Source organism: Calidris pugnax, unplaced genomic scaffold, assembly GCF_001431845.1.
Source record: "Calidris pugnax isolate Ruff unplaced genomic scaffold, ASM143184v1 scaffold219, whole genome shotgun sequence".
Classification (NCBI taxonomy): Eukaryota; Metazoa; Chordata; class Aves; order Charadriiformes; family Scolopacidae; genus Calidris; species Calidris pugnax.
Window position 1 is genome coordinate 3,192,893 of NW_015094507.1, and position 27,825 is coordinate 3,220,717.

The following is a 27,825-nucleotide window of genomic DNA, read 5'->3' on the forward strand; positions in this document are numbered from 1 at the left end:
CAAAATGAAACTTCAGTCCAGTTCTGGACCCCTTGTATGCATTTTAACAATGAATCATATTTTCCGTTAGGCAAAGTGGATTGAGACGTATATCCTGTGTCACTTAACTCTTCAGCACAGAGATTTCTTGTAAATCTCAGTTTCTCAGGTCTTGTTCTTTGTCAGTGAGAACATGAATAAGAACTTTGAGTAAGACGGATTGGTATCTGCATGCTGATGGGGTTTTATCTGGGAGATCACAGGTGACCTTCAGCTTTGAGGATCAAAGTTAACCATGATTCTAAATGAGAAAAGGAAATACCTTTCCTTTTCACACCACCCCCCAGCCTTGACCAGCTTCAAGGTTTTTAAGTGAATTGGCCTGTGTATTCCTTGTGTCTCTCTTACCGTCGTAAGCTCAAGAGGACGATTAGCCACGGGTGTAAGTTTGGGCACGTGTAGAAGAACCCTGCAGGATTGAAGGCAGGATGATGAATAGCAAGGAGACATAAACTTGTGGCTTTTTATTGTGAGCCAAATCAAAGTAATTCCTGTTCATGTCTGTCTTTCAGTCCCGGGGAGTGTCCCACATCTCTAGTCCAAGACCAAGTCCTTTCTGGGGAGGCTGGTCCTCTGTCCCTGGTGGTCTGGTTCTCTAGAGCTGCTGAATTCTTCTGCAGAATCCAACTCCTGTGCAGCTGAATCTTGGTTCTGTAGAGCTTGTCATGGGAGGGATACCTGGGTCCCTGCTGGGGGTGTGTGGGGGTGTTGAGAGCTCAGCAGTGCCTGTGCTGCTGCTGGGGTTCCTGGATTCACACACGAATGGAGCCTGAACATAGTCTCTGTTAACAACTCTTCTCAATCTGTAGGAAAAATCCAATGCTGAGACCGAACTACTTACCCCAGAACTGCTTTTTCTTCCAGGGAAAATGCTGCATGAAATTAAAAGCCTTGTCACCGAGGAGCCAAAGTATTGGCTGGATGTTATCTCTATTTGGAGAAACTTTCATGGGAATGAGGGGAAAAAAGATGACGCTGTTCAAGAAAACCGATTGCCTCTAAAGAGAAAACCAGAAGAAGAGACAAATACTGCAACTAAAAGGCAGAAAACAGAACAAGTGAGCGTAACTGTGTCAGAGGAATGTCAGACAGGAGCTGGAGAGAGGTGTGTGGTACCAGAGAGAAAGAGCAATCAGGACTGCTGGACTGAAAGTGAGACTTCCTTAGAAGACCCTTCCCAAGGCAGTGGAGAGAAGCCTGCTGTGAATAATGAGCAGCTCAGCTTCAGTTTCAGAGTTTCTTGTCGTTGTAGCGGAGCGATTGCCAAAATACTTCCTTCACAGGTATGCTAAACTATCTATGTTTCAAAGGTGAAGGGAGATGTGCAGTTTATGTGTCATTTCAATTGTGTGTCGTATGTTTTAGCATAACAAACTGATGGAGAGCTTTTCTGTATTTTCTCAAAAAAAAAAAATAATCCCTTAACCTGCATTTACCTTAAACAAATGGAAATAGAAAGGCTGTTGTTAAATTTCTGGGCAGTGTTACCCTAAATATTTTTCAAATCAATGCCTTTTATTGAGGATAAGTAAAGGCTGAGGTGGCTGGGCTTGTGAGATCTGGTGGAGTCTGAGGAGCAACCTGATAGTAGTTTATGGCTACTTAAAGGGCTGTGTCAAGGGCAGAAGAGCCAGACTCCTCTTAGTTGTGGCAGACAGTGTGAAAGGACAAAAGCCAGAACTTGCAGCTTCGGTGGGCTCTGGTTGGGTACTGGGGAGAACTTCTTGTTCCCCTCAAGGGTGGTGCAGCCCTGGGATGTGTCCTGGGTGAAGTGGATCTTTGTCCTTGGGAGAGAGTGCTGGAGCAGAGACTTCCAGGGGCCCTTTCCATTCAGCGCTCTTCTCATCTATATCTTTCTACTGTGAGGAAAATAAAAAAAACAAACCCTGTGTAACTGCAATTTATGGAGATTTCTGTTACTTGAAAGTAACAGTATTTTCACTAATTTTTTTTTGTTCCTTCTAAAGCTAATACTTTACAGCACTTTAGTACAGTCCCAGCTTCATTACTGGGAAGATGGGATGTGTGAGCCTGGCAGCACAAGTGGTTGCTTAAATTTGTGCTGTGTGTTTGAACTGTCACACACTGATGATAGTCAAAGCTTTCCAGATGCCTTAAAAGCATTAAAACTGCATGTTGTAGTTGTGTGCTTTCAGATTTTTCTCTTAGTTAATTTAGTTTACAGCCATATTTTGTGCGTGTGATTATATAATTCTACATTGATGACAACTTTTGTTTACCTTGGACAGGACTTGACCTTCAGCCTCCTGCTCTCCATCTGATAGTCATGTAGTCCTGTGGTGTGTTTGCTCTGCCCCTCACTGACCTGCTCTGCCCTGTTGTACCTCTTGTGGGCTTTGTATAGATTGTTCTCCTTGGGATAAAGAGAGACTCTTTTTAAGAGGTATTTGTGAGGATTGTGCAGTCAAGGCATCACCAAAATAAAGAGTGAACCTCTTAACAGCAATGTAGTCTTAAAAAGCAGGCATTGTTTTTGTTTGGCACCAGGGACGTGGGGGATCTCTCCACCCAACACGTCCACCAAATGTGAGATTCACAGAGACTTATATCCATACAGAATATGTATAGTCATTACATTTCCCAGAACTCATTATAATATTCACATCACCCTGGCACATGTGCATTAAGTCTGTTAGGGGCTGCATGGAAGGTTTGGGTGGTCCCTAGTGGTGTTTGGTGGTTGCTCAGGAGTGAGCTCTTGGTGAACTTTTGGTCATTCTTTCCACATGAAGACTTGACTTGGAGCGTCCTTCTGTTTGTCCACTGTGGCCGGTTTGAGCCGATAGCTCTTTGAGTGTGCTGGGGAACATAAATGCAGAAGCTTTTTGCAACCCCTCCATTTATTTTGCAAGCTTATAAACTGGTTCTTTCTGGTGGTGTTATTCACTGTTTGGTTTTGCTCATATTTGTGAAAGGCGCCTTTAATCCTTTTAGTTAGGCATTTACGTATCTGCTAGACTCTCAGCTCCTGATAGTAACAAAAGCTGTGATCTGTAGTTTTCTTAATTCTGTTATTTTTACTGCCTGTGACTGTTCTTCCCCCTTGCAGGAGATCGGAAGAGCCGTTGGCGTCGCGCTCATGAAGCAGTGTGGGTGGCGGGCTGATCTGCGGGACCCCGATCTAGAGGTAGTGGTGCTTGTCTGCCAGATGGCCTGTTGCTACTTCCAAAATTGCCCCCAATATCTCTTGTTTTGTTCTCTGTTCTCTTAGTGCATGGGACTGTGGTCTCCTCCTTGTTTCTTTCTGCTGCTGAATTTAACTGGAAATCATCTGGTAGCGCTCAGCAAAGCTTTCCGGTAGCCACTGGTTGCATGCCTTCCAGGCCACTTAAATACCAGACTAGTATGGGCCTGTATGTCAGGGCAAGGATCCATATGGGATCCATCCTCATGTCTGGGGATCCAGCAGGTGTACAGACTGCTGGACTCTGCTGGAAAGGTCACCCAAGCTGTTGGACAGCTGGGTCAGCCTCTGCAGGGGAAAGGGAGCCAGCAGCAAGGCCATGTTCTCAAGGAACTCAACTTGAGAATGCTGTGTATGGAAGAGCCTCCTCCTTGTCCATGACAACCAAGCCTTAAGGCATCCTCCGTGGTGCAGAGTGTCTGGAGTCCTTGGAAAGGACTCCGTGCACTCGACAAGCTGTTTCTCCATCCCTCTGCTTGAGGTATGGAAGCTGCTCTAAGCACTGATACTGGCAGGTCTGAGGCCTTCTGTAAAAGCTCTGGGTTCCTCTACTGGCTCTGGTTTTTCCAGGCTGTGTATCAAACACAGCATTGTTGAGACTCAAATGGGGCTTTTGTTCTTGTCCAGATGTTTGCTTTGAAACCGTTCAAGTGCTGAGGACTGGGATTTTTCAGCAGCAGCATGTTTCTCTTTGGGCTTCCTGGGGAACGATTACGGTTCTGCAAGACCTGTTGTGGAGCTCAGTCGTCTTTTTGGGATGCTCTCTATGGGACAGGAGGACAATTTCTTTGAGCTGCCTTCATTTCTGGACGGATTAATCATGTCTGCCTTCCATCTGAAATACTGCTTAGTGGAACTTGTTTGGGTTTGCTTAAAGTGCTTGTGTGAACAGATGATTGATAGTATACAGTGAATAATCTTCTTCTGCTTAGGGTAAATGGCTTCATAATTAAAAATACCCATTCATTGTTACAAAAATCTGTTCCCTTAAAGATTCAAGTGCTTGCTGATGGATTCCTGGCTGACCAGATTACCCTCCCAGCTTGCTTAAATATGAAATCCTCTTTAAAGTGGCATTCAGATTACCTAGTACGATTTCTTCCAATTATTCATAATTGTCTAAACCATGCATGTTTGTTCTTAAAAACTAGGATCAGAAGTTCATAGGAACATCTTCTGTGTCTGGTTTAAATGAGTTAAAGCTATTGTCATGCCAGGTTGAGGGTTTCTAATGCTATTTTTTTTCTCTTTCAGATCTTTGTGCATCTTAATGACATTCACACTGTGGTGGGGATTCCTCTTTTCAGGTAGGCATTCTCCTCACCAGATTTGTCTGAGCATTATCAGAACAGGCACAGCTTCTTAATAGTCTTGCTTTCCACTGTGATGGTTTATCTCCTGGTTTAATACGCACTGGACTGTCACATTAGTCATGAGGTCTGTCTGGAGCTTATCTGAGCACATAGGCCAGATGTTGCAGTGAGTTATGAACAAAAGCAGACTGTGGTTTCTATCTGTCTGTCTCCAGATGTGTCCAGTTCACTTGTTCTTTCATATTACATGGGCTTTTCTGGGAGGTTGCACTGTTATCCTACATGGATTTTTTTGCTGTCTGCAGGCTTCCGTTGGCAAACAGAGAGTATATCAAAACAGCAGGACTGAGATCAACAGTTGCATGGGCCATGGCATCTCTGGCTGAAATTAGTGTAAGTGAATGTTCGTGGCAAACACATAGAGTCCCAAATGAAGAGGGGGTCACTGCTCCTCGGAGCTAGAAGTTTTGAAGAAGTGTGATGATTTTAATGCTCCATGCTCTAATACATGTGGACAGGGTTTGCCTTATCTGTGCTCAGAGTGTGCTGTCACCTGCTGGTCAGCCAGACAGCTGCTGTAATCCCAGCTGTTATTCCTTGTATGAATATATATGTCTAAATGGCAAGATTTTTTCACAGTCCAGGCTTTAAACCTTGGTTGTGATTGTTCTCCCAAAGGAAAACAGAAGGCGGTGTGATGTTTGCCACAGATTAATTTGGTAGCAATATTTGTCTGCAGTCACAGAATGACGGAATGGCAGGGGTTGGAAGGGACCTCTGGAGATCACCCAGTCCAACCCTCTGCCAGAGCAGGTCCACCCAGAGCAGGTCCCACAGGAATGTGTCCAGGTGGGTTTGAATGTCTCCAGAGACTGAGACTCCACACCTCCCTGGGCAGCCTCTACCAGGGCTCTGCCACCCTCACAGCAAAGAAGTTCCTCCTCATGTTTAGATGGAACTTCCTGCATTCAAGTTTGTGCCCATTTCCTCTTGTCCTGTCCCTGGGCACCACTGAAAGAAGACCGGCCCCATCCTCCTGACACCCACCCTTTCAGTATTTATAAGCATTGATCAGATCCCCCCTCAGCCTTCTCTTCTCCAGACTAAAAAGACCCAAGTCCCTCAGCCTCTCCTCGTAAAAGAGATGTTCTAGTTGCAGTCCATTCATAATTTTTTCCCCCCTAAATGTCACATCAAGGCTAGATGCATTCATGCGTTGTCTTCAGTGAAACTAGGAATGCTTTTTACTGTATTATCTTACAAGGAAGTTTGTCCTGGTAAGCCAGTGGTTATTGTTACCTCGGTTGGATTCGGTGGGAGTATGGAGGTGATGTGTACATCCCTGAGTCAGCTTTGTCCTGGGAAAGGAGTCTGTCTTTCTTGGGATGCAATAACCCCTGTATTTCTGTAGGCAGGTGCCTCTGTGCTGGATCCCATGTGTGGGCTGGGAACAATACTGCTGGAAGCTGCCAAAGAGTGGCCCGTGAGTATCACAGTGGCAACAGGGCCTTTGCCAGGTGGCTTGTAGTCACATCAAGGAAAACCTTCACAGCAAAGTCCATTACTGGAAAGCTGGAACCAAACTGATCTTTCTAGGCAGTTGTTAAAAGTGTTGTAGTACAAGTGTTCCTTCACAGGAGTGTAAAAGAAAGTCCTACATACTTGCGAGGCAGGTGCTGACAGACCTGGATTTATACCACAGGGTTTGTGAGGCAGCCATGGGCTTTTAAAACTGCCTGGACTTACCCTGGGAGCTGAGGTGACACTGGGACAGTATGGTCAGGTGTCAGTGTTAGAGGCAGCATGGCTGGCTGTAGCCAGCTGGGGTCTTGCTGTTTGGACGTAGCCTCAAACATAGAATCATAGAATGGTTTGGGTTGGAAGGGACCTCAAAGATCATTGAGTTCCAATCCCCCTGCCCTGGGCAGGGACACCTCCCACTAGAGCAGGTTGCTCAAGGCCACATCCAGCCTGGCCTTGAACACCTCCAGGGATGGGGCATCCACAACTTCCCTGGGCAACCTGGGCCAGTGTCTCACCACCCTCATAGTAAAAAATTTCTTCCTGAGATCTAATCTGAATCTTTTTTCTTCCAATTTAACACCGTTTCCCCTTGTCCTGTCATTACACCTCCTGGCAAAGAGTCCCTCTCCAGCTTTTCTATAGGCACCCTTCAGGTATTGAAAGGCTGCTATAAGGTCTCCCTGGAGCCTTCTCTTCTCCAGGCTGAACAATCCCAGCTCCCTCAGCCTGTCTTCATAGGAGAGGTGCTCCATCCCTCTGATCATCTTCGTGGCCCTCCGCTGGACCTGTTCCAGCTGGTCCATGTCCTTTCTGTGCTGAGGACTCCAAAGCTGGACACAGAGCTCCAGGTGGGGTCTCACGAGTGCAGAGCAGAGGGGCAGAATCACCTCCTGTGACCTGCTGGCCACACTTCTCCTGATGCAGCCCAGGACATGGTTGGGTCTCTGGGCTGCCAGCGCACACTGCCGGCTCATGTTGAGCTTCTCGTCCATAAATATTTCTGTAAGTTACAAGTGTCTTGAGCAGAATGTGAAAGGAGTGAAGACAGCACGGATTTCCCCCATTCTTATGTCCTCTGGGTCTGTGTGTTGATCTTTGTTCTCAGTTCTGAGAAGGGTTTATAAAATAAATACACCTGTTTGTCAACTAGATGACTTTTTTTCTTTCTCTCTGAACAGGAAGCCTGGTATTGGGGCGCTGACATAAGTGATTCACAGTTAGAGGGTGCAGATATGAATATCAGGACTGCAGGCCTGATGGATAAGATTGAGTTACTTAAAGCCTCTGTGAAAGGTATGTCTGTCAGCTTTCCAAGTGAGACACGTGAAGTTTTCTGTGTTCTGGGGTTATACAGGTTCTCTTGAGGTGGTGTGTAGCAGAGCTAACTCTTGACAAGTAGCCGAGCAGTGACCCCGTGGTGCCAGCAGACGGGTAATTATTTGTTCTCTCCCCCTCTGAACATTGGCAAGAATAAACTTGGCAGAAGATCATGAGAATAGTAATTGTCAGACATGGACAGCAGTGTCTGTCTTAATGGTAAATGGGTGAATAGCACGAAGAGTACATACTGTGTAAGATTTTTTTTTGTGTCTAATGGAACACAGCAAGGGCAAATCCAGATAAAATGTGGCTTGTAACTTAAATGTACCAAATGAGTAATAGTGGAGACTCACTAAGCTCAGTGTTGAATTGTGGATGTTTTGCAGTAGGAGTCTTTTAAATGATGACACCTTTCTCCTGCAAGAACGAATCTGTTTGCTGGCTTCATGAGCTAGTCTGGGGAGAGTGTAATATTTCATCACCTTGTTCTGGACCTCAAAGTCCAAGTCTAAATTAGTCCTTTATGAAATTAATGACAGACAAAAGCTGAGTGATTTTACCTGTGCATGGATGAGGAAGTATGCATATTTTTTTTGTCTTGCAATATTTATTTCTTGGCAGGATTGTAAAAAATATTATTTCTTTTTTATAAGAATATATATAGCTTTATTTCTTGCTTAAAAGCTGTGATTGGCCTTGGCTTTTAGGGTAACAGAAGGTACTTTGTTGAAGCCTTTCTAATACTGAACAAGTAATTGCTGTCTTTGTCAGTGGTCAAAAGCTGTTACTTCTGCATGTTTTGAGAAGGACCGTAGGTAACTTGTCCTTTCACTTGTAGAGAAGATTGTTGTGCTGCAAGTGTTGATCCAAGGATGGTCCAAGAAACATCTCTAGCCAGTTGTGCAAATGCTGGCATAGAATCACTGTAGGGTTTAGGTGAGACCAACCTGACCCAGCTTTGGGGTTAGCTGGAGGTCGTCTGCTTGGATGCGGTACTGAGGGATATGGTGTAGGGGAGGACTTTGTAGAGTAGGGTAGATGGTTGGACTCGATGATCCCAAGGGTCTCTTCCAACCTCAATGATTCTATGATTCTATGATCAGGGCTAACCCCAAAGCGGGGTCAGGTTGCTCAGGTCCTTGTCCAGTTGAGTTTTGAGCATCCTGAGGGATGGAGAATTCATAGTCTTGTCCTGTCACATGCTTGGCTACGCTCTGGCCAGCACAGCCTGGTATGTGGGCCACCTTCATCACCACAAGGGTGTGGTGCAGCATCATGGACAAGAGAACTGACTATTCCCAGGATGCAGAAACTGGGGAGATAGTTCAAAGACACTAGCTCTGACAGAATCCAAGTGATTCTGGCTGTAACCAGATTCTTATGGGCGGGTAAGAGAGGGGTGGAGGGAAATTTAACATGCTCCTTGCCATTCAGAGGTGTGTATCTGAACATCAGGACCAAGTAAAGTGCTTGCAAGCTTAGCTCTTCTTCTGCATTTTGCTTGTAAAGCTGTACTGTGAGTTCAGAAGCAGCAGTTTGGTACCATGCAGTCATGCTATTCAGGGCAAACATATCACCAGTAATGGGGATTCTGCAAGCGAAGCCATGCTCTCATGCCTTCGTTTCTTCCCAGTCTCCATTGGGTTGGTGGCTTCGTAGTGCTGTTTGTGAGGATAAGTACAGAAGGAGCTAGGAATCTGGGTGTATAACTGACGAAAGAGCTGGCAGAGAATTCTGTCAGGTGAATGGGGGCATAGCTGCTGTTCATTTTTCACATAATCAGACCTAAAGACTTGCCTTTAATTCTGCAGCATTGCCATTGCCTTCAGAAAGATTTGATGCTGTGATTTCGGATATTCCGTTTGGGAAGAAGTTCAAGATCACAAAAGACATACAGCTCCTGCCAGATATTCTCCAGGAAATGGAAAGGTATGTGTGGCCTTTGACATGCTTGGGGTTTGGTATAAATATCGTGGTGGTTTGGGGTCCTAAGCATTGAGTCAGCGTCAGGTTTGCTTTATTCCAAACACTCTCCAGCTCAGTAGTCTGGTCTTGTGCAGGCTGTGAAAGTCTGAGTCCTTTACTTGTCCCTTAGAGGCTGTTGTGGCTTGTCTTGCAAGCTGTGGACACGCTGATGGAAGTGACTGGCTGACAAGGAACGAGCTCGTTGTCTGAGCCATACTCACAAATATTCCTTACAAGGCATGATGGTGAAATATTTGTGCGTCACACTCACAGATGTTCTTTACAAGGCAGAAAGAGGAGAGGATGACCTGGACAAATTTAGAGCATGGCCAAGCAAATAAAGCAGTAATCCTTTCATGGCTGAGGCCTGCTTATATAAAATCATAGGCTTTCCTTTTGGGTTCATAACCAAGCTTTTTACCTGCAAGAATGATCTCAGACCAGAAATGGTGGTATGCATTTTCCTTTCTCTTAGCGTGCACTGGAATATCCAGCTAGCCACCTGCTCTTAGATGCCTCCTTTTGTCTCTCACCCATTTAATTTGTGGCAGAGTTGAGCCAAGCTAACAGCAGGCTGCTTCTAACGGGCAGTTCAAACTGTCTGCCCCTTTATTATATCATTTCTTGGCTGAAAACAAGCTCTTTCTGTAGGATTGGTCTTTGCCAATGCAGGAGTGTGGTGGAAAGATGGTGAAGAAGGTGAGGTAGCTCCACAGCCTGGCAGGGCAATGTTATGTCAGCTTGCACTGACCATCCCTCCCTTTGGCCATGCTTGTCTTCTGGTCTTAACTTGCTCTGTTGGGCCATCTGAGGCAAAATATTGCCTTGGGAAGGTGGAGGTGAGGAAGGGTCCATTACCACTGTTCAGTCCACTTGCTGTGCGCAGAGCCAGGATAGTCTTTTTTATCCCCTCTTTCAAGGCCAAGTGCAATGTTTCCTCACATACTAAGAAAAATTAATTGCAAGTGGTTAATTTTTCTCTGTTTCCTGAGTTTGAAAGCCATTAAGGATCAGTGGAACACAGACTTAAAGTCTCCAAAGGGAAAAGTCAGCTTCAGAATTGCCTTACCAGCCTGAGAAGGTCTTGCTGCCCTGGGAAGCTGTTCCTTTGCAGACTGGTGGAGGCCCACATGACCCAAAACCAGGGTTTGAAGGTGATGCTGCCCTCCATCCTTGGAAGCATAGCAAGAGCAAAAAAACTGAGTCCATCTTCCCTGCTAACCCAATGGAAAGAAATCCCAATGGAAGAAATGTTTGTGAGTCAGGATAGGGCCCAGTTCTCCCATTTGGGAAGAGTTATGAAGACAGGGAATTTAAATTCCATTTGGAGATGTGGGTTACTGAGCTGAGTCACGACCTTTGATGTGCCTGGGTCCCTTATCAAATGCAACTGGCATCTGAAGTGTCAGCAGCGTTGAGTTCTGCAGAGATGAATGAATGCCAGGCAGGGTGTACACCTGACCTTTCTTTTTCCTGCAATTGCCAGAGTACTTCGTGTTGGAGGCACTATCGTGTTGCTGCTGAGCCAAGATCTCCACGAGCTCGCAACCAGCATTACCAGCGGTGCTGAAAATGGCTCTCCTAATGCCAGTTCTGATGGCGCGAGTGAAACCACCGCTGCAAAAGCCCTGAATGTTGGTGGGAATTCTTCCTCTTCGGTGAATGGTGTTGAAGAATCCTGTCCCAGGAGCCAACAGACATATTTTGGGTCTCTGCTGCCAGATGGCGTCTATGGAGTTAGCCTTGGAAAGACGGATGCTTTCATACACAAGTACAAGAAGATCTCTACTGCCGGGAATCGGTAGCTTTCTTGCATTGTGCCAAAGTGAACTTGAATCCTGAGGAGCAGCACAGAGTGACCTGGTGGAGGCCTGCTAATAGTCTAATTCAAGGCTTTCCCATGGCTGCTGAGCTGACAGGGAAGTATTTCTATAGCAAGTGACTGCAGATCATTTTCAGATGCTATTTTGGCCAGGCATTTGCAGCTTGGCAAGCTGGGATGGACTCATGCACTGTGTTCCTCTGCCATGATTACTGTGGAGACAACAATCACTAATGTGTCTGGGTTTGTTTGGGCTTTATTTGCTTTTGTCTTTTTCTTTTTTTTTTTTTTTTTTGAAGTTTGTTGTGTGTAGCCTTTTGGAAGCATTACTTTTTCCATGTGCATTCCACAGCAGAGCCTCTACTCTGGAGATATTAGAATTTGAAGAACGAGCCTGTGGTGGGGACTCAAAGGTAACACGGATATGGGTCAGATTGATACAATATTGCTGCTATGAGTCCTGCTGGACTAATAATTCCCACTGGTCTCAGGATCTATCCATAACCATCTGCTTGGAAATTATTTGCAAATGCCAGCACTCCCAGCGTTGCAGAAGAGCCACACCAAGGAACAGTGGGAGATTTGAGACTGGCTGCACTAGCAACGACCTGGATAGACCTCTAAACCCAGAAATATACACTGCATTTATTTCCAGACTTTATTGCTGGCTATTTTTTTATAGTTTTATGCATTTATTTCCTTCCACTTGTGGTTCCACAACCAGCTGTCAAGCTGCTGTGTTACCAATCAACACCTCACAATATTCAGTGAGTTTCATGGCCAGTCAATAAAAGGTGTGAGCCATTGAGCTCCTAAAGTGACTTAAATGAGAGCGTTAGCCACTGTAAAGGTGGACACCTATCTGAAGCTTCTGCAATTCTGGCCTTTTTGATGTGAAAGTGGATGGGGTGGAAAGGCAGAAGCAGGACTGGTCTCACCTTCTGTGCCTTGTTCAGGGAGTGGAGCTGTCACGCCGTTCAATGGAGGGGTGGTCCAGCGCAGCTCTGGGTGGCAAGACTCTCCTGGGGAGAGGAGAGGCTGTAGCTGAGCATCCTTCAGGAGCTGCTGCTTCAGCTCTGGGCTGCAGCTTTCCTGCCCCCTCCCCATAGCTGGCTTCAGGGGCACAGAAGTGTCCTGAAAGCACCGGGTAAACGGCTGCTTGGTTTTTAGTTAGTAGTCAAATGCAACAGTTCTAGAAGATAAATCATTATTATCATAATTTATGTTGCTTCTTAATGGCTTTTAAAAAATTTAGCTTCCTTGTTTTCTCAGTAGAACGTAGGCTTTAGGACGAGAGCCCCATACAAAATGCAGTTATGCTGCTGAGTAGTTGCTGCTGAAGCTGGCCACAGAGCTGCTGTGCAGAGAATGAATCCAGGACAAGAAGTTTTGTTGGAAGAGTGCTCACTACAAAAATGTACTGGGGAAGAGCATGCTAGCTGCACAATTCTTGCTGTTTTGTTCACTGTCATTAAGCACAGTTGTGTATTTAAGTAAGTGTTTTGGATATAACAGAACTCAATAATGATGCTTATCTAATGAAAATACATGCTACAAGCCCAATGAAAAATAAAGGCATGGCGTATCTAGGAGAAAAAAATTCTAACCTTGCATGAAATGTAAATATACAAGATGTTTTAATTTATTGGCTCCTCCTGAGGTTGTTTTTGCTTCAAAAACAAAAATCCCAAGGAGGGGTTTCACTGTTTTAGACTTTTGAGTATCTTGGTTGTTCTTTGATTCTGTGTTGTGAGATGATGTCAGGTTGAGAATGCAGAGCTGGTTGCTGTGTTCTGCTCTCTAAATTTTCTTTTTTTCTTTTTTTTTTGGTAGGCTTGAAATGTCAATCCAGGTGGGCTAGCAGCAATTAAAGGGATAAAAACAGAACCAGGTGTTTCTCAACTGAAAAAGGCCATGGAAACTAAATATTTTCATGCTTAAGATATAATTATATGAAATTGAGTCACCTTATTGAAATAAGGGATAATTGTTACTTTTTAGTGTAGGACAAAATACACTCTTCTGAAAAATAACGAGCATGACAAGCAGAATGTGAGAGGAGGAAAGGTAACTGGAGAACAGTTAAAGGAAAGCTGATAAATATTTCAGTGAGAGTTGTAGTTTTTTGTCGTAAGTACTATGTTTTCAACCCATGTGATTCAAAAAATTGTATAGAACAAAAGAAACGGGGAAGACAGAAAAGAACTCACTTGGAGAGAGCTTGGAGGGAGAAATAAAAAGAAGGGTGAAATAAAAGGTGAGCATTAGTATCCAGGAATTGAGCATATTTCCTGGAATTCTCTTGGGGACTGATTGGGACTTCATTGTATGCTAAATTTATGCTTGAACTGTGCTTATGTTGGGATGTCACAAAGTGCATGTGCCCTGCAGATCAGTTATCAGCCTGCGAGGGCTGGTCTGTCAATATGGCTAGACTTGTTGAACCAGAGTACAGTAATTTGGGAAGTAAAATGCCTTTTTGTTTAACTTGTAACTGTTGAGGGTGAGGAAATATCTGAACTGCTGCTTGGTTTGATCCTTAAGGTCTATGCAGACAAGAAGGGAAAGAAGTTGCTACTTTTTTCCATTTTTAACTCTTAAAATTCTGGAAGTGATTAGAAATGTTGTGTTTATATAATGCATGCACATGTGAAAATGGAGGACAGTACGTTACAGTGTGTTACTATGTAGTTCCAAAAGCCTATGTTCCTCACATTTCTTTTATTGACACTGAAAACTGTGGTCTCAGGTTATTTTGTCTAGTTCTGCTGCTTTGGCTTTTGATGTCAGTTCCCATTGCTGGAGTACTTGGCTGTGCACAACGTGGGTACCCGTCCAGCTGAGATGAGCAGCCGTGCTGTGTCTGCCTATGGGACTGTCAGGATAAAATGGAAAAAACATAGGGCTCAGCAGACTCAGATGACATCAACCTTTAAAATAACGCAATGTTTTACTTAGCTACTTCCACTCTATCCTAAAGCTGACGCTACGTTAATATTTTGGATGCAATGAAAACACAGGTCAAATACTGGAGGAATTGTGTCCTTTCATAGAGGTACCTGTCTGTATGTGAAAATAATTTCTTGTTTGCATGTTTAAAGGTCTACCCGTGATACAGCAATACACCACAGACAGTACACAGTCTGTTGTGATGTTAAACTTACACTTGTGGCTTGAAATTTGCTTTCAGTTAAATACAATACAGGCAAATACCAGATTTCTGGTTAAAACGTCCCAAATGGTTAGGTCACCAGGTATGATGTATTGGGAGAAACTTAAAACGTATTTTCTTAGGTAGCAGCTTGGCTAATTCTGTTGGGATTTGTTGTGTTACATTTGAAATTTATTAATGGTCATATTTTGGGTTGCAAAAGTTGATAAATATGAGCTTAGTGTCCATGTTCAACTTTTTAGGCAATAACTTCTGGTTTAAAAGCTCATTTGAGTAGTGCTGAAGTGTGCTACAGCAGTACACTGAAAGCAGAATTTTGACATCTTTTAAATTTTCCTGTTTTACCAGCTTGCTTATAAAGTCTCTTAAGTTTTTCATAAAGTTAAATGGTTAATTTAGACCTTCAGGCTTGTTTCACCTGTGAAGTCCTTGAGGTTAGTAAGTTGTTTCATGTGAACTGTGTATGTCTAGTAAACAAAACTTCAGAAGAACTTCTTTAGGGTAACGTACCAACAAGCTGTAATTTACCCTTACAACTTAAGAAATTTCAGAGGAGCCCCAGTGTGAGATACTGAACTGCAAAAGAGCACTTGACATGTATTTCCTAAAAAAAAAGGAATAAATTAAAAAGGGCAGATGAAGATCTGTTACCCGCATTCACTTAGGTTTGATACCTTCTCACCTTCTCTCTTTAACTTACCTAAAAAAAAAAAAAAAGCCTGCACAACAGCCCTAAATCACAAATGTCTCTGTTGGGTTTTCAATTTCATACATGATTTTTTCTCTGGACACAGCTGGTCAGAAGCTTTTATGGGAAGCCGGGGAGAACCGAGGTACCGGGTAGTGAGGCTCAGGTGATGCCACGTCCACCTCAGTGTTTGATCTGGACACGAGTTCCGCACAGTCTGTAAATCCATCTGCTGACCAGCTTCACTGAAGAGCTGCAGCAGCGGCTACTGCTGAATGTTTTTGGCTCAGAAAGATGATCTACTGAGTGTTGGACATGTGGCCCAAAACAGCAAAGTTTCATCATGTTTTTAAGAACCTGGGCTCTTGGCAGGGCATATGCAGATGGACACGGTGGGATCTTGGGGGGAAAAAAGACCCCCACCCCAAGAGCTTGTTTCTGGAGGACTTCACCTTCTCCAGAGGGGTGTAGGTTATAACCACTCAGCAGGACTTTATGTCTTCCCAGAACGGGCAGCACCTTGGCTGGAGCTTTGTTTGGGCCATGACCCTGCGAAAAAGGCTCTAAGAGCATCAGGGATCAGAGGACAGGACAGCTGATGGGGAGAGTAAAGGTGCTGGAGTCCAGGCTGGGGAAAAGCAGGGGAGAAAGAGGAAAGAAAGAGAAAGTGCTGCAGAGAGACAGGTAACGAGCTTCTGGTTCCTCTGTAACAAGAGGCTGGGATCAAGGGCTGGAAGGAAAACTGGGTGAGGCTGCAGTAGGGGTCCCAGAGAGAGGACACAGCTTTTCATGAAGGTCTGGAACACGTGCACTGTTGGCACTGGGCAGGCTGCTTCAGCTGACTCTCTCTCCTCTTGAGGAGAGGGACCAACATGATGGTCTCTGGGAGGTCTCTTTCGTTCCGTATTTATGATTCATGAAGAGATGATGTTTGTGTCCCTACAGGAAAAGGAGCTGTGGAGAAAGACGGTAACAATGATGATGCTGATGAATCAAATGAATACGACCTTAATGACAGCTTGACCTTAAGGAGAGGTGATGAGGAAGAGGAGCGTGAGCCTGGGGCTTTTCAGTTGGTGGCACCTTGCTCTCTGCAGCTGCCCTCCAGGGCTCCGGCCAGCGTGTGTTCTGCAGCTCGGCCCCAGCATGAAGAGCGATGCCACGGGCCACTGCCCTCAGAAGCAGCAGACCTTTGGAGCTGCCCCTGCTGCTTACGGGGGCTGCTGCACAGAGTCTTGGGCCAGAAGGACTTTCTTGACTCTGCTGTCAACAGCCTGTCCCGTTGCCCACTTGCATTTATTGTGGGTGAAGCCAATGGGGGTGCAGGGGCGCGTGTATGAAAATAAATGGGCTGAAATCCAGGAGATCAGAGGAAAGGAGGAAACTGGAGCAGTGATGGGGAATTCAAATGGTGAACCAAATCCTAAAGCCCTTGGCCAATATTACTGAAAGGCTCTTGGCTGCAGCAGACAGCCATGGTGGGGAATTTCACCAGGAGTTGCTCAAGTCCAGTGTCGTAAAAGTCACTCAACTTGGCATCTTCCTGTTATGAATAGAGTCCAGCAACTTCACAACACGCAGAGCGACCATGTCCTACCTGTATTGTCCCCGTGCAAACACAAGAGCTGAGAATACCTGAAAGGAACAAGAAGCCTCTGCCATAAAGAGCACCACGGCTTTTCAGAGCCTTTTAAAACCTTTTTATTGCACGGAACGATATGTCTAAAATTATGACAACATTATTATATGCACTAAATCCAACATTAGAAGTTCCAGTCCTTGAATAGCAAGCAGTTGCTACAGCAAAGGGATAAAACATTTGTCAGGACACATTAAAAAAAATTGTAACAGCCAGTATAATTAGAAATTTTCTCAATACTGAGACTTTATCTGGAGTACAAGTTTACTGCACTTGTAACAAGTGAGCATAATACTTTAAGGAAAAGGAATTGCACGAGACAATAATGAGCCAGAACTTACAATTATATAATATAAAATATTAAAAATATTTTACTAAAATATACAGGTTCTTCTGTGTGGAATTGTCCTTTGGACCGAGCAGGTGCCACCGCTCTTAAGCAAGGAAAAGCCCAGCTTTGCTTTTCCTCCTTCCATCCCCATAACATGGATTTTTGAGTCGAATCTCACAACAGAAGGTAATTTAGAACATTTCTGAGACCTCCAGCTGTATTATGCAACATTTCTACTTCCTAAAAGTTTACAAATCCATGAGACATTTTAGTGAACCTGACTTTAAAGAGCCAAAAACACAAAGTGATGCACTCGTCAAGGGCTGCACAGTGCTGAGCTCCGGTAAGACTCAGGGAATGAAGTGCTCCAAAAGACCTAAAAGATGAACCGTTCCTCAACAAAGGTGAAAGGCAAAGTATTGGAAAAAAAAATGAAGATCAGCTGCAGGGTGAACTATTACAAAAATGCTGGGTGTTGAAGTGTTCCAGAAAAAAGCAAAATCATAAAGGGTCGTCAAAATGTCAGAATGAAATGAAGAGTTTCCATGGGGTGGCGCAGTGAAGGGCTCCTGGGCAGTGGTGAGGTGATGAGGTCCTCTGTGAAGCTGAAGGGCTCCTCAAGCACAGCACAAAGAATGTCTCCGCTGGGGTGGTGCATTGAAGGATGCCATGAAGGTCTCCAAGACGTACCAGGTGGTGTAATGAAGGCTTCTGAGAAGAGCTGGGTGGCACAAGGAAGGGATCCTCCGCTGTGACACAGGGAAGGCCTCGTGCAGGGCAAAGCGCTGAAGGTTTCACACAGGAGCTGGGCAGCATGGTGAAGGGCTCCAAGGAGTGGCACGATGAAGACCTCCTCCGGGGTGGTGGGTGAAGCTCTCAAAGACGAACGGAGGAGCATGACGAAGGGCTCCCCCAGGGCAATGCCATGAAGGGCTCAAAGAAGACCTGGGGGGCGCAGGGAAGTGCTCCTCCACGGCGCAACGACGGTGGTCTCCTCCGGCGGGGTGCAACCATGGCCTCCCCTGATGCAACCAAGGGCTCCTGAGGGGTGGCGCACTGAAGGGCTCGTGTGCGGTGGTGAGGTGATGGGCTCCTGCGTGACGCTGAAGGGCTCCTTGCTGGGTAGGGCAGTGAAGAGCTCTAGGATGACCTGGGGGGCGCAGGGAAGTGCTCCTCCACAGCGCAATGACGATGGACTCCTCTGGCGTGGTACAACCATGGCCTCTGCCCACGCAACCAAGGGCTCCCATGGGGCCGCGCGGAGAAGGACTCCTGGGGCAGGGCGCGCTGACGGGCTGCTCTGGGGCCCTGCGCTAAAGGGCTCCTCCAGCACCGCCTCATCAAGGAGGCCAGCAATGAAGGACCTCCCAAACCACACAAGGGAAATCCCAACGCACACTGGAATACCATTGGAAACCCCAACCAATACAATGGAACACAATACCTCCCAGACAACACCAGACGTCCCCCCATCCAGCCCACACCTTCTCTTGGAGGACTCATCCCACCAAGGCTTGCTAAGACACAGGAGAAGAAAAGACATCTTGGACAGACTCTGCTACAAGACAGAAAGACATTCACTTCAAAAAGACATTGAAGTACAAAAACAGATGACGGTACCACATACAAGACGGACAATACAAGAAATGCCACCCAATACAATGCGGACAGAAAGCAAAAAAAATACAATGGATAAAATACAAAGGATAAAATACAATACATACAAGGAGAAAACAACAATGCAGTAGGAAACACAACATACAAGACTAAATATCAAGGATGATAGAAAATGCACATTCCCATCCCGAACCTGTGATCCAGACACTCCCTGAAATACAAAGCAACATCTCCCCTACCATACCATACAGACAGTACAAAGCCAAAGGTCATCCAGAATACAAAACAAACCACAGGATCCTACAGGAGAACACACTACAGCACGAGACAAGACATACAACGCAACCAATACAATGTCCAACAACACAGACAGTGGAATACAGTACAATCCCTACTGCACAATCCAAAACACAACCCATTAAACGTTCACCAAAAGACAAGGGGTACAACCCATGGGATACAAACAATGGAGATAAGACAATTGCCACAATATCACACCAGAGGTCAAATACAATAAAAATTACAATACCCACCTTCCCTCACATGACAATCCACCAAAACCAACCCAAAACACAACTCAGTACTTACCCAACTGCACTTACCGCCAGGAGGACCTCTTCCAGGGACGCACAGAGAACGTCTGCTCCGCGTGCTGCGGTCAAGGATGCCATGAAGGTCTCCAAGACGCACCAGGTGGTGTGATGAAGGCTTCTGAGAAGAGCTGGGTGGCACAAGGAAGGGATCCTCCGCTGTGACACAGGGAAGGCCTCGTGCAGGGCAAAGCGCTGAAGGTTTCACACAGGAGCTGGGCAGCATGGTGAAGGGCTCCAAGGAGTGGCATGATGAAGACCTCCTCCGGGGTGGTGGGTGAAGCTCTCAAAGACGAACGGAGGAGCATGACGCAGGGCTCCCCCGGCGCTAGGCCATGAAGGGCTCAAAGATGACCTGGGGGGCGCAGGGATGTGCTCCTCCACGGCGCAACGACGGTGGTCTCCTCCGGCGGGGTGCAACCGTGGCCTGCTCCAATGCAACCAAGGGCTCCCATGGGGTGGCGCAGTGAAGGACTCCTGTGCTGTGGTGAGCTGATGGGCTCCTGCGTGACGCTGAAGGGCTCCTTGCAGGGCAGGGCAGTGAAGAGCTCTAAGATGACCTGGAAGGGGCAGGGAAGTGCTCCTCCGCGGTTGAACGACGGTGGTCTCCTCCGGCGTGGTGCAATCACGACCTCCCCCGATGCAACCAAGGGCTCCCGTGTGATGGCGCAGTGAAGGACTCCTGTGGGGTGGTGAGGTGATGGGCTCCTCCGCAGCAGTGAAGGGCTCCTGTGGGATGGTGAGGTGATGGGCTCCTCTGCAGCAGTGAAGGGCTCCTCAAGCGCGGCACAGAGAACATCTCCGCTGGGGTGGTGCGGTGAAGGACACAACAAAGAGCCGGGTGGCGCCATGAAGAACCCCCTTGGGCCGGCGCAGTGAAGGACTCCTGCCGGGCAGCACGGTGAAGGGCTGCAAGAAGAGCCAGACTGCACACCAAGACGAAACAGGGAGCATGAAAAAGGGCTCCCCTGGGGTAGCGCTCTGAAGGCCTCCGCCAGGGAACAGCACTGAAGGTCTCAAACACAAGCCAGGCAGCACAAAGAAGGGCTCCAAGACAACTTGAGCACAACCATCAAGGCCTCCTCCGTGCCGTAAATGGGAAGGTCTCCAAGACGAACTGGGGAGCACGAGGAAGGGCTCCCCAGGGGCGGCACCAGGAAGGGCTCCCCTGCGGCAACGCCACGCAGGGCTCCAAGAAGACTGGGCAGCTGTGGTGAAGTGCTCCTCCACCACGCAATGGCCATGCACTCCTCCGGCGGGGGGCATGAAAAAAGGGCCAAAAAAGAGTGCACCCTCCTACAGGATCAGACAACGCCCCACAGGACAACACAAGCCATACAATACATGAAGCACACTTTGAAATAGGGTACAAGAGAGAAAGACATTCTCCTCAAAAAGACATTGAAATACAAAACCAGATGACAATACCACATACAAGACGGACAATACAAGAAATGCCACCCGATACAATGCGGACAGAAACTGAAATAAAATACAATGGATAAAATACAATACTTCAAGACATACAGCACATTAAACGTACACCAAAATACAAGAGAGAAGATACAACCCAGAGGATACACACAATGGAGATAACACAATACTGACCAGACCAGACCACAGAACACCCACAATACCAGACCAGAGATCAAAGACAATAAAAAATACAGTAAAAGCAATTCAATACAGACTGTCTATACTATAAATACATACCTTACATAACAGAAACCAGAAGCAATAACATACACTGAATTAATGCAATACACATAATACATTAAATACAATTCATACAATGTCATATCATTGAACACACAGGAGAAGACAAACACAGGACCCCATACATGGTATTCCAGACACTATATACCATACCATACTGTACACAGCATGAGGTACCCACCTCACAGTACACACAAGAGAATACGACGCAAAACAAGACATACCACAGACAAAATAGAGACATACATGAGAGGACAACACATACATCATAGAAAATGCCAGACTTTACATGGGACAATGCAGACAATGCCATAGAAAATACAGTATTTGTCAGGGGACCATACCTACTAACCGGGACGGAGAGTAGATCCCGCACCAGACAGGACATTTCACAGAGAATACAAAACAAAACACACAACAAAATGCAGGACGATACGCACCAGGGATTCTCTACATTACACTACCTAAGTATCACAGCAGTGAGATGATGAAGACCTCCTCCAGGGTGGCGGGTGAAGCTCTCAAAGACGAACGGAGGAGCATGACGAAGGGCTCCCCCAGGGCAATGCCATGAAGGGCTCAAAGAAGACCTGGGGGGCGCAGGGAAGTGCTCCTCCACAGCGCAACGACGGTGGTCTCCTCCGGCGGGGTGCAACCGTGGCCTCCCATGATGCAAGCAAGGGCTCCTGAGGGGTGGCGCACTGAAGGGCTCGTGTGCGGTGGTGAGGTGATGGGCTGCTCCGTAGCAGTGAAGGGCTCCTTGCTGGGTAGGGCAGTGAAGAGCTCTAAGATGACCTGGGGGGCGCAGGGAAGTGCTCCTCCACGGCAGAACGACGGTGGTCTCCTCCGGCGGGGTGCAACCATGGCCTGCTCCGATGCAGCAAGGGCTCCTGTGGGGTGGCGCAGTGAAGGACTCCTGTGCTGTGGTGAGCTGATGGGCTCCTGCGTGACGCTGAAGGGCTCCTTGCAGGGCAGGGCAGTGAAGAGCTCTAAGATGACCTGGAAGGGGCAGGGAAGTGCTCCTCCGCGGTTGAACGACGGTGGTCTCCTCCGGCGTGGTGCAATCACGACCTCCCCCGATGCAACCAAGGGCTCCCGTGCGATGGTGCAGTGAAGGCTCCTGTGGGGTGGTGAGGTGATGGGCTCCTCTGCAGCAGTGAAGGGCTCCTGTGGGATGGTGAGGTGATGGGCTCCTCCGCAGCAGTGAAGGGCTCCTCAAGCGTGGCACAGAGAACATCTCCGCTGGGGTGGTGCGGTGAAGGACACAACAAAGAGCCGGGTGGCGCCATGAAGAACCCCCTTGGGCCGGCGCAGTGAAGGACTCCTGCCGGGCAGCACGGTGAAGGGCTGCAAGAAGAGCCAGACTGCACACCAAGACGAAACAGGGAGCATGAAAAAGGGCTCCCCTGGGGTAGCGCTCTGAAGGCCTCCGCCAGGGAACAGCACTGAAGGTCTCAAACACAAGCCAGGCAGCACAAAGAAGGGCTCCAAGACAACTTGAGCACAACCATCAAGGCCTCCTCCGTGCCGTAAATGGGAAGGTCTCCAAGACGAACTGGGGAGCACGAGGAAGGGCTCCCCAGGGGCGGCACCAGGAAGGGCTCCCCTGCGGCAACGCCACGCAGGGCTCCAAGAAGACTGGGCAGCTGTGGTGAAGTGCTCCTCCACCACGCAATGGCCATGCACTCCTCCGGCGGGGGGCATGAAAAAAGGGCCAAAAAAGAGTGCACCCTCCTACAGGATCAGACAACGCCCCACAGGACAACACAAGCCATACAATACATGAAGCACACTTTGAAATAGGGTACAAGAGAGAAAGACATTCTCCTCAAAAAGACATTGAAATACAAAACCAGATGACAATACCACATACAAGACGGACAATACAAGAAATGCCACCCGATACAATGCGGACAGAAACTGAAATAAAATACAATGGATAAAATACAATACTTCAAGACATACAGCACATTAAACGTACACCAAAATACAAGAGAGAAGATACAACCCAGAGGATACACACAATGGAGATAACACAATACTGACCAGACCAGACCACAGAACACCCACAATACCAGACCAGAGATCAAAGACAATAAAAAATACAGTAAAAGCAATTCAATACAGACTGTCTATACTATAAATACATACCTTACATAACAGAAACCAGAAGCAATAACATACACTGAATTAATGCAATACACATAATACATTAAATACAATTCATACAATGTCATATCATTGAACACACAGGAGAAGACAAACACAGGACCCCATACATGGTATTCCAGACACTATATACCATACCATACTGTACACAGCATGAGGTACCCACCTCACAGTACACACAAGAGAATACGACGCAAAACAAGACATACCACAGACAAAATAGAGACATACATGAGAGGACAACACATACATCATAGAAAATGCCAGACTTTACATGGGACAATGCAGACAATGCCATAGAAAATACACTATTTGTCAGGGGACCATACCTACTAACCGGGACGGACAGTACATCCCGGACCACACAGGACATTTCACAGAGAATACAAAGCAAAATACACAACAAAATGCAGGACGATACGCACCAGGGATTCTCTACATTACACTACCTAAGTATCACAGCATCGAGTGCAATGCAACACAGGCAGCACAACACAATTCCAGAAGAGATGAGACTAGACCTACGAGACCTGCAATCTCGACCATCCAATCCATGCCCTACAGCACACACCAGACAACTCAGTACTTACCCAACTGCACTTACCGCCAGGAGGACCTCTTCCATGGCTGCACTGAGAACACCTCTTCTGGGGGATGCAGTGAAAGACTCCTTGCTGGCAGTGCTGTGATGGCGTCCTCCAGGGTGGGGTGCTGAAGGACTGCTTTGTGCTGGGGAGGATAAGGTCTGCAGGGATCTTCAAAGGGAGGATGGTCAACAACTCCTCCGGGGTGGCATGGTGAAGGGCTCCAAGACGAGTCGGGTGGCGTGATGAAGAGCTCCTCTCGGGTGATGTGCTAGAAGACTCCTCTGGGACAGAGCGCTGAAGGTCTCAAACGCAGTCCAGGCAGCATGAGGAAGGCTTCCAAGATGACCTGGTGGTGCGATGAGGATCTCCTCTGGGATGGCAGAATGGCTCCACCGCGGCACCGCAGTGAAGGCCTCCTCCGGCATGGAGCGTTGAGGGGCTGCTGAAGGCTGGTGCTGTCAAGGGCTCCTCAGGGGCAGCGAGGCTGAAGCGCTCCCCTAGGGCCACACGCTGATGCACTGCTCACACGCTTCACAACTGTTGTGGACAGGCCTAGAAAACGGCAGGGAAATAGTGCTTTTTATTGTCATTCGCCAATTCCCAGCAAAGAGCTGGACAACATTCCCAGCAACTTTCTAGAGACAGGAAATCCTCGGAAAGTTCTCCGATGCATCCCAATTCATCATCTCCTAGAGGGGCCTGAGGAATTCCACTTGTCTCCCTCGTGTGCCTGTCCCAAAGAACCACACTTCACATTCACACAATGGCAACGCTGCCTGCGCTTGGCCAGACGACACCTGATGGGGAGCTGAGGCCACACTTCTCCCTGGCTCTGCAGAACACATCCCGCTGGGCTGGGGAAAGCAGGGACCTTCTGACCCAGCCGCCTCCTGCCTGCCTGCCTGCCTTCTCTCCTTCCTTCCATCCCCTGCCCGTCTCCTGCCATTCCCATGGACCCCAATGACATGAAGCACCATCCAGGGGACAGAAGAGTCCCCGGCCCTGGCAGGGTTCTCCTCAGCAAGGCCCCAACAGGGGCTGGTGGCACCGTCGGGGCTTTGGCTCTACGTCCACAGGACCCTTCCTGAGGAACAAGGACTGCTGACCCAGGGACAGGACCTCCTGGACGGAGCAGGCAAGAGAGTCTCTGCCAGCACCCCAACAGGACTGCGCTTCACCAGAGAGCGCCACAGACACAAAGGGAAAGACCCTTTCCCCAGGAGAGCTCTCTTGGGACGACTCAGGGGAGACAAATTGCTCCACAAGGGTCCACAGCACCTGCAAACCTTGCTGCTGGCCTCCCCAGGGGGAACAAATGTTCCTCGCTTGCTTCTCCCCAGTGCAAGATGCTACCAGAGGCACCAGGTACCACAGTGCATTTACCGGGCAGGAAGGGGAATCCCTCCACCCGACCAAGGGAATTCACCTTGGGAAGGCAGAGAGGAAGGAACCCGGGAGACTGCCCTTTAGGAAAGCAACAAACTTTACTACCAAACTTTGTTCAATCCCTGCTTTACCTCAAGGAATAGTTCACTGCTTCTCTTTTGCAAGTGAAGTGAATGACTCTGTGGGAAATTAGTTCAGTTTTGCTTCAGTTAATTGATATATTCTTGTTAGTCAGTACTAACAAAGGAGTCTTCGTGATAGTAGAGTCTAATAAATTGTATCCAATTAATCCCCAGAAATGCCCTTGCTCTGTAAAGGGATCCTTGTTGGCAGAGCGTTATCCAGGGGAAGACAAACAGACTGGAACACGGCCTTCGACACATGAACCCAGAGGGGAGGGGAGTATCAATAAGACCAGAGAAACCAGCCTTGGACAGTCAATCTGCCAAGCAGATGATAGCAAAGACTGTGAAATAACGTGTAGCGTAATCAACTAATCAAAGCCATGTTTAGGATAATGATTTCATAGAATAGGGGTGTGTGTGCCTTGTATGGGAAAAAAAGTGTGAACTAAACCTGTAATAGGTCGGGCGGTTGGGAAGAAGGTGAGCTCCAACTTCTCAGCCCATGGGAAGAGACAGAAACTCAGGAGGCTGGGATAAGGGTAAAAAATACCTGAAAGCTGAAAGATCAGCGTGCATCTATTTTTGGTGCACCTGATTCAGCGCTGATTCATATAATAAATTTTTTTAACCTTTGCTTTGGTGACTTTGTCCTCTTTAAATTCTAAGGTGTGAGTCAGTGTTTCTCACAACTCGTCCCCAACAAGGGCTCCAGCAGCTTGTGAGATCTGGAGGGGGTGTCAGCTAAGCCAGGCAGCCTCGCTTCTACCAAGTTTGGCTTCTGTTCAACTTCTCACCATCACAACACTCATTCTTTACCACTTGACTCTCCTACCTGAAGCTGGAAAGTCACTAACAACAGGTCCCCACTGTGTATCGCAGAGAAGCAAACAGACTGGAACACGGCCTTCGACACATGAACCCAGAGGGGAGGGGAGTATCAATAAGACCAGAGAAACCAGCCTTGGACAGTCAATCTGCCAAGCAGATGATAGCAAAGACTGTGAAATAACGTGTAGCGTAATCAACTAATCAAAGCCATGTTTAGGATAATGATTTCATAGAATAGGGGTGTGTGTGCCTTGTATGGGAAAAAAAGTGTGAACTAAACCTGTAATAGGTCGGGCGGTTGGGAAGAAGGTGAGCTCCAACTTCTCAGCCCATGGGAAGAGACAGAAACTCAGGAGGCTGGGATAAGGGTAAAAAATACCTGAAAGCTGAAAGATCAGCGTGCATCTATTTTTGGTGCACCTGATTCAGCGCTGATTCATATAATAAATTTTTTTAACCTTTGCTTTGGTGACTTTGTCCTCTTTAAATTCTAAGGTGTGAGTCAGTGTTTCTCACAACTCGTCCCCAACAAGGGCTCCAGCAGCTTGTGAGATCTGGAGGGGGTGTCAGCTGACTCTGTGGGAAATTAGTTCAGTTTTGCTTCAGTTAATTGATATATTCTTGTTAGTCAGTACTAACAAAGGAGTCTTCGTGATAGTAGAGTCTAATAAATTGTATCCAATTAATCCCCAGAAATGCCCTTGCTCTGTAAAGGGATCCTTGTTGGCAGAGCGTTATCCAGGGGAAGACAAACAGACTGGAACACGGCCTTCGACACATGAACCCAGAGGGGAGGGGAGTATCAATAAGACCAGAGAAACCAGCCTTGGACAGTCAATCTGCCAAGCAGATGATAGCAAAGACTGTGAAATAACGTGTAGCGTAATCAACTAATCAAAGCCATGTTTAGGATAATGATTTCATAGAATAGGGGTGTGTGTGCCTTGTATGGGAAAAAAAGTGTGAACTAAACCTGTAATAGGTCGGGCGGTTGGGAAGAAGGTGAGCTCCAACTTCTCAGCCCATGGGAAGAGACAGAAACTCAGGAGGCTGGGATAAGGGTAAAAAATACCTGAAAGCTGAAAGATCAGCGTGCATCTATTTTTGGTGCACCTGATTCAGCGCTGATTCATATAATAAATTTTTTTAACCTTTGCTTTGGTGACTTTGTCCTCTTTAAATTCTAAGGTGTGAGTCAGTGTTTCTCACAACTCGTCCCCAACAAGGGCTCCAGCAGCTTGTGAGATCTGGAGGGGGTGTCAGCTAAGCCAGGCAGCCTCGCTTCTACCAAGTTTGGCTTCTGTTCAACTTCTCACCATCACAACACTCATTCTTTACCACTTGACTCTCCTACCTGAAGCTGGAAAGTCACTAACAACAGGTCCCCACTGTGTATCGCAGAGAAGCCAACATGGTGACCAGTCTGCTCTAGCCTCCTCCTCTGACGTTTCCATGACTACACTGCATTACACAAGAAAAAGAAAGCAGAGAGACTCGTTGGTGGGGCTGCCAGACACCAGAATGCAGCAAATTCTGCAAAAGGGCACCTGGAGGGAAAGCACTGAGCAAGCCAGTGCACCTTCCATGAGACCCTACAAGCCTGAGGGCACGGGGGCCTCTTGGGAAGCCAGTCACCTCCTCCCCCTGCGAGCAGCAGGCACCCACCCCAGCAGCAAAGGCAGGCCTGTGCCCCTGCTCTGCCAAGGGCATTCCACCCCACGTTGCAGTCAAGCCCCCCAAAGCTGGGCAGCGCTGCAATGAAGCCTGCTCCGGCAGCTCCCCTTTGGCT

At 47.2% G+C, this 27,825-nt stretch overlaps 1 protein-coding gene across 2 annotated transcripts in view; it reads left to right on the top strand.

Annotated features, from left to right (window-relative positions):
• The window catches only part of THUMPD2 (THUMP domain containing 2), a 15,087-nt gene extending 2,258 nt beyond the window's left edge, over window positions 1-12,829 (top strand). The window contains exons 3-10 of one of the 2 annotated variants that reach the window (XM_014964551.1): window positions 904-1,322; window positions 3,110-3,187; window positions 4,499-4,551; window positions 4,863-4,950; window positions 5,969-6,040; window positions 7,260-7,374; window positions 9,213-9,330; window positions 10,853-12,829. In XM_014964551.1, coding sequence (XP_014820037.1) covers window positions 904-1,322; window positions 3,110-3,187; window positions 4,499-4,551; window positions 4,863-4,950; window positions 5,969-6,040; window positions 7,260-7,374; window positions 9,213-9,330; window positions 10,853-11,171 — 1,262 coding nt within the window. In that variant the 3' untranslated portion in view covers window positions 11,172-12,829. The remainder of the gene's footprint in view (window positions 1-903; window positions 1,323-3,109; window positions 3,188-4,498; window positions 4,552-4,862; window positions 4,951-5,968; window positions 6,041-7,259; window positions 7,375-9,212; window positions 9,331-10,852) is intronic. The other variant, XM_014964552.1, reaches the window with a different exon arrangement.
• Window positions 12,830-27,825: the final 14,996 nt, after the last annotated feature.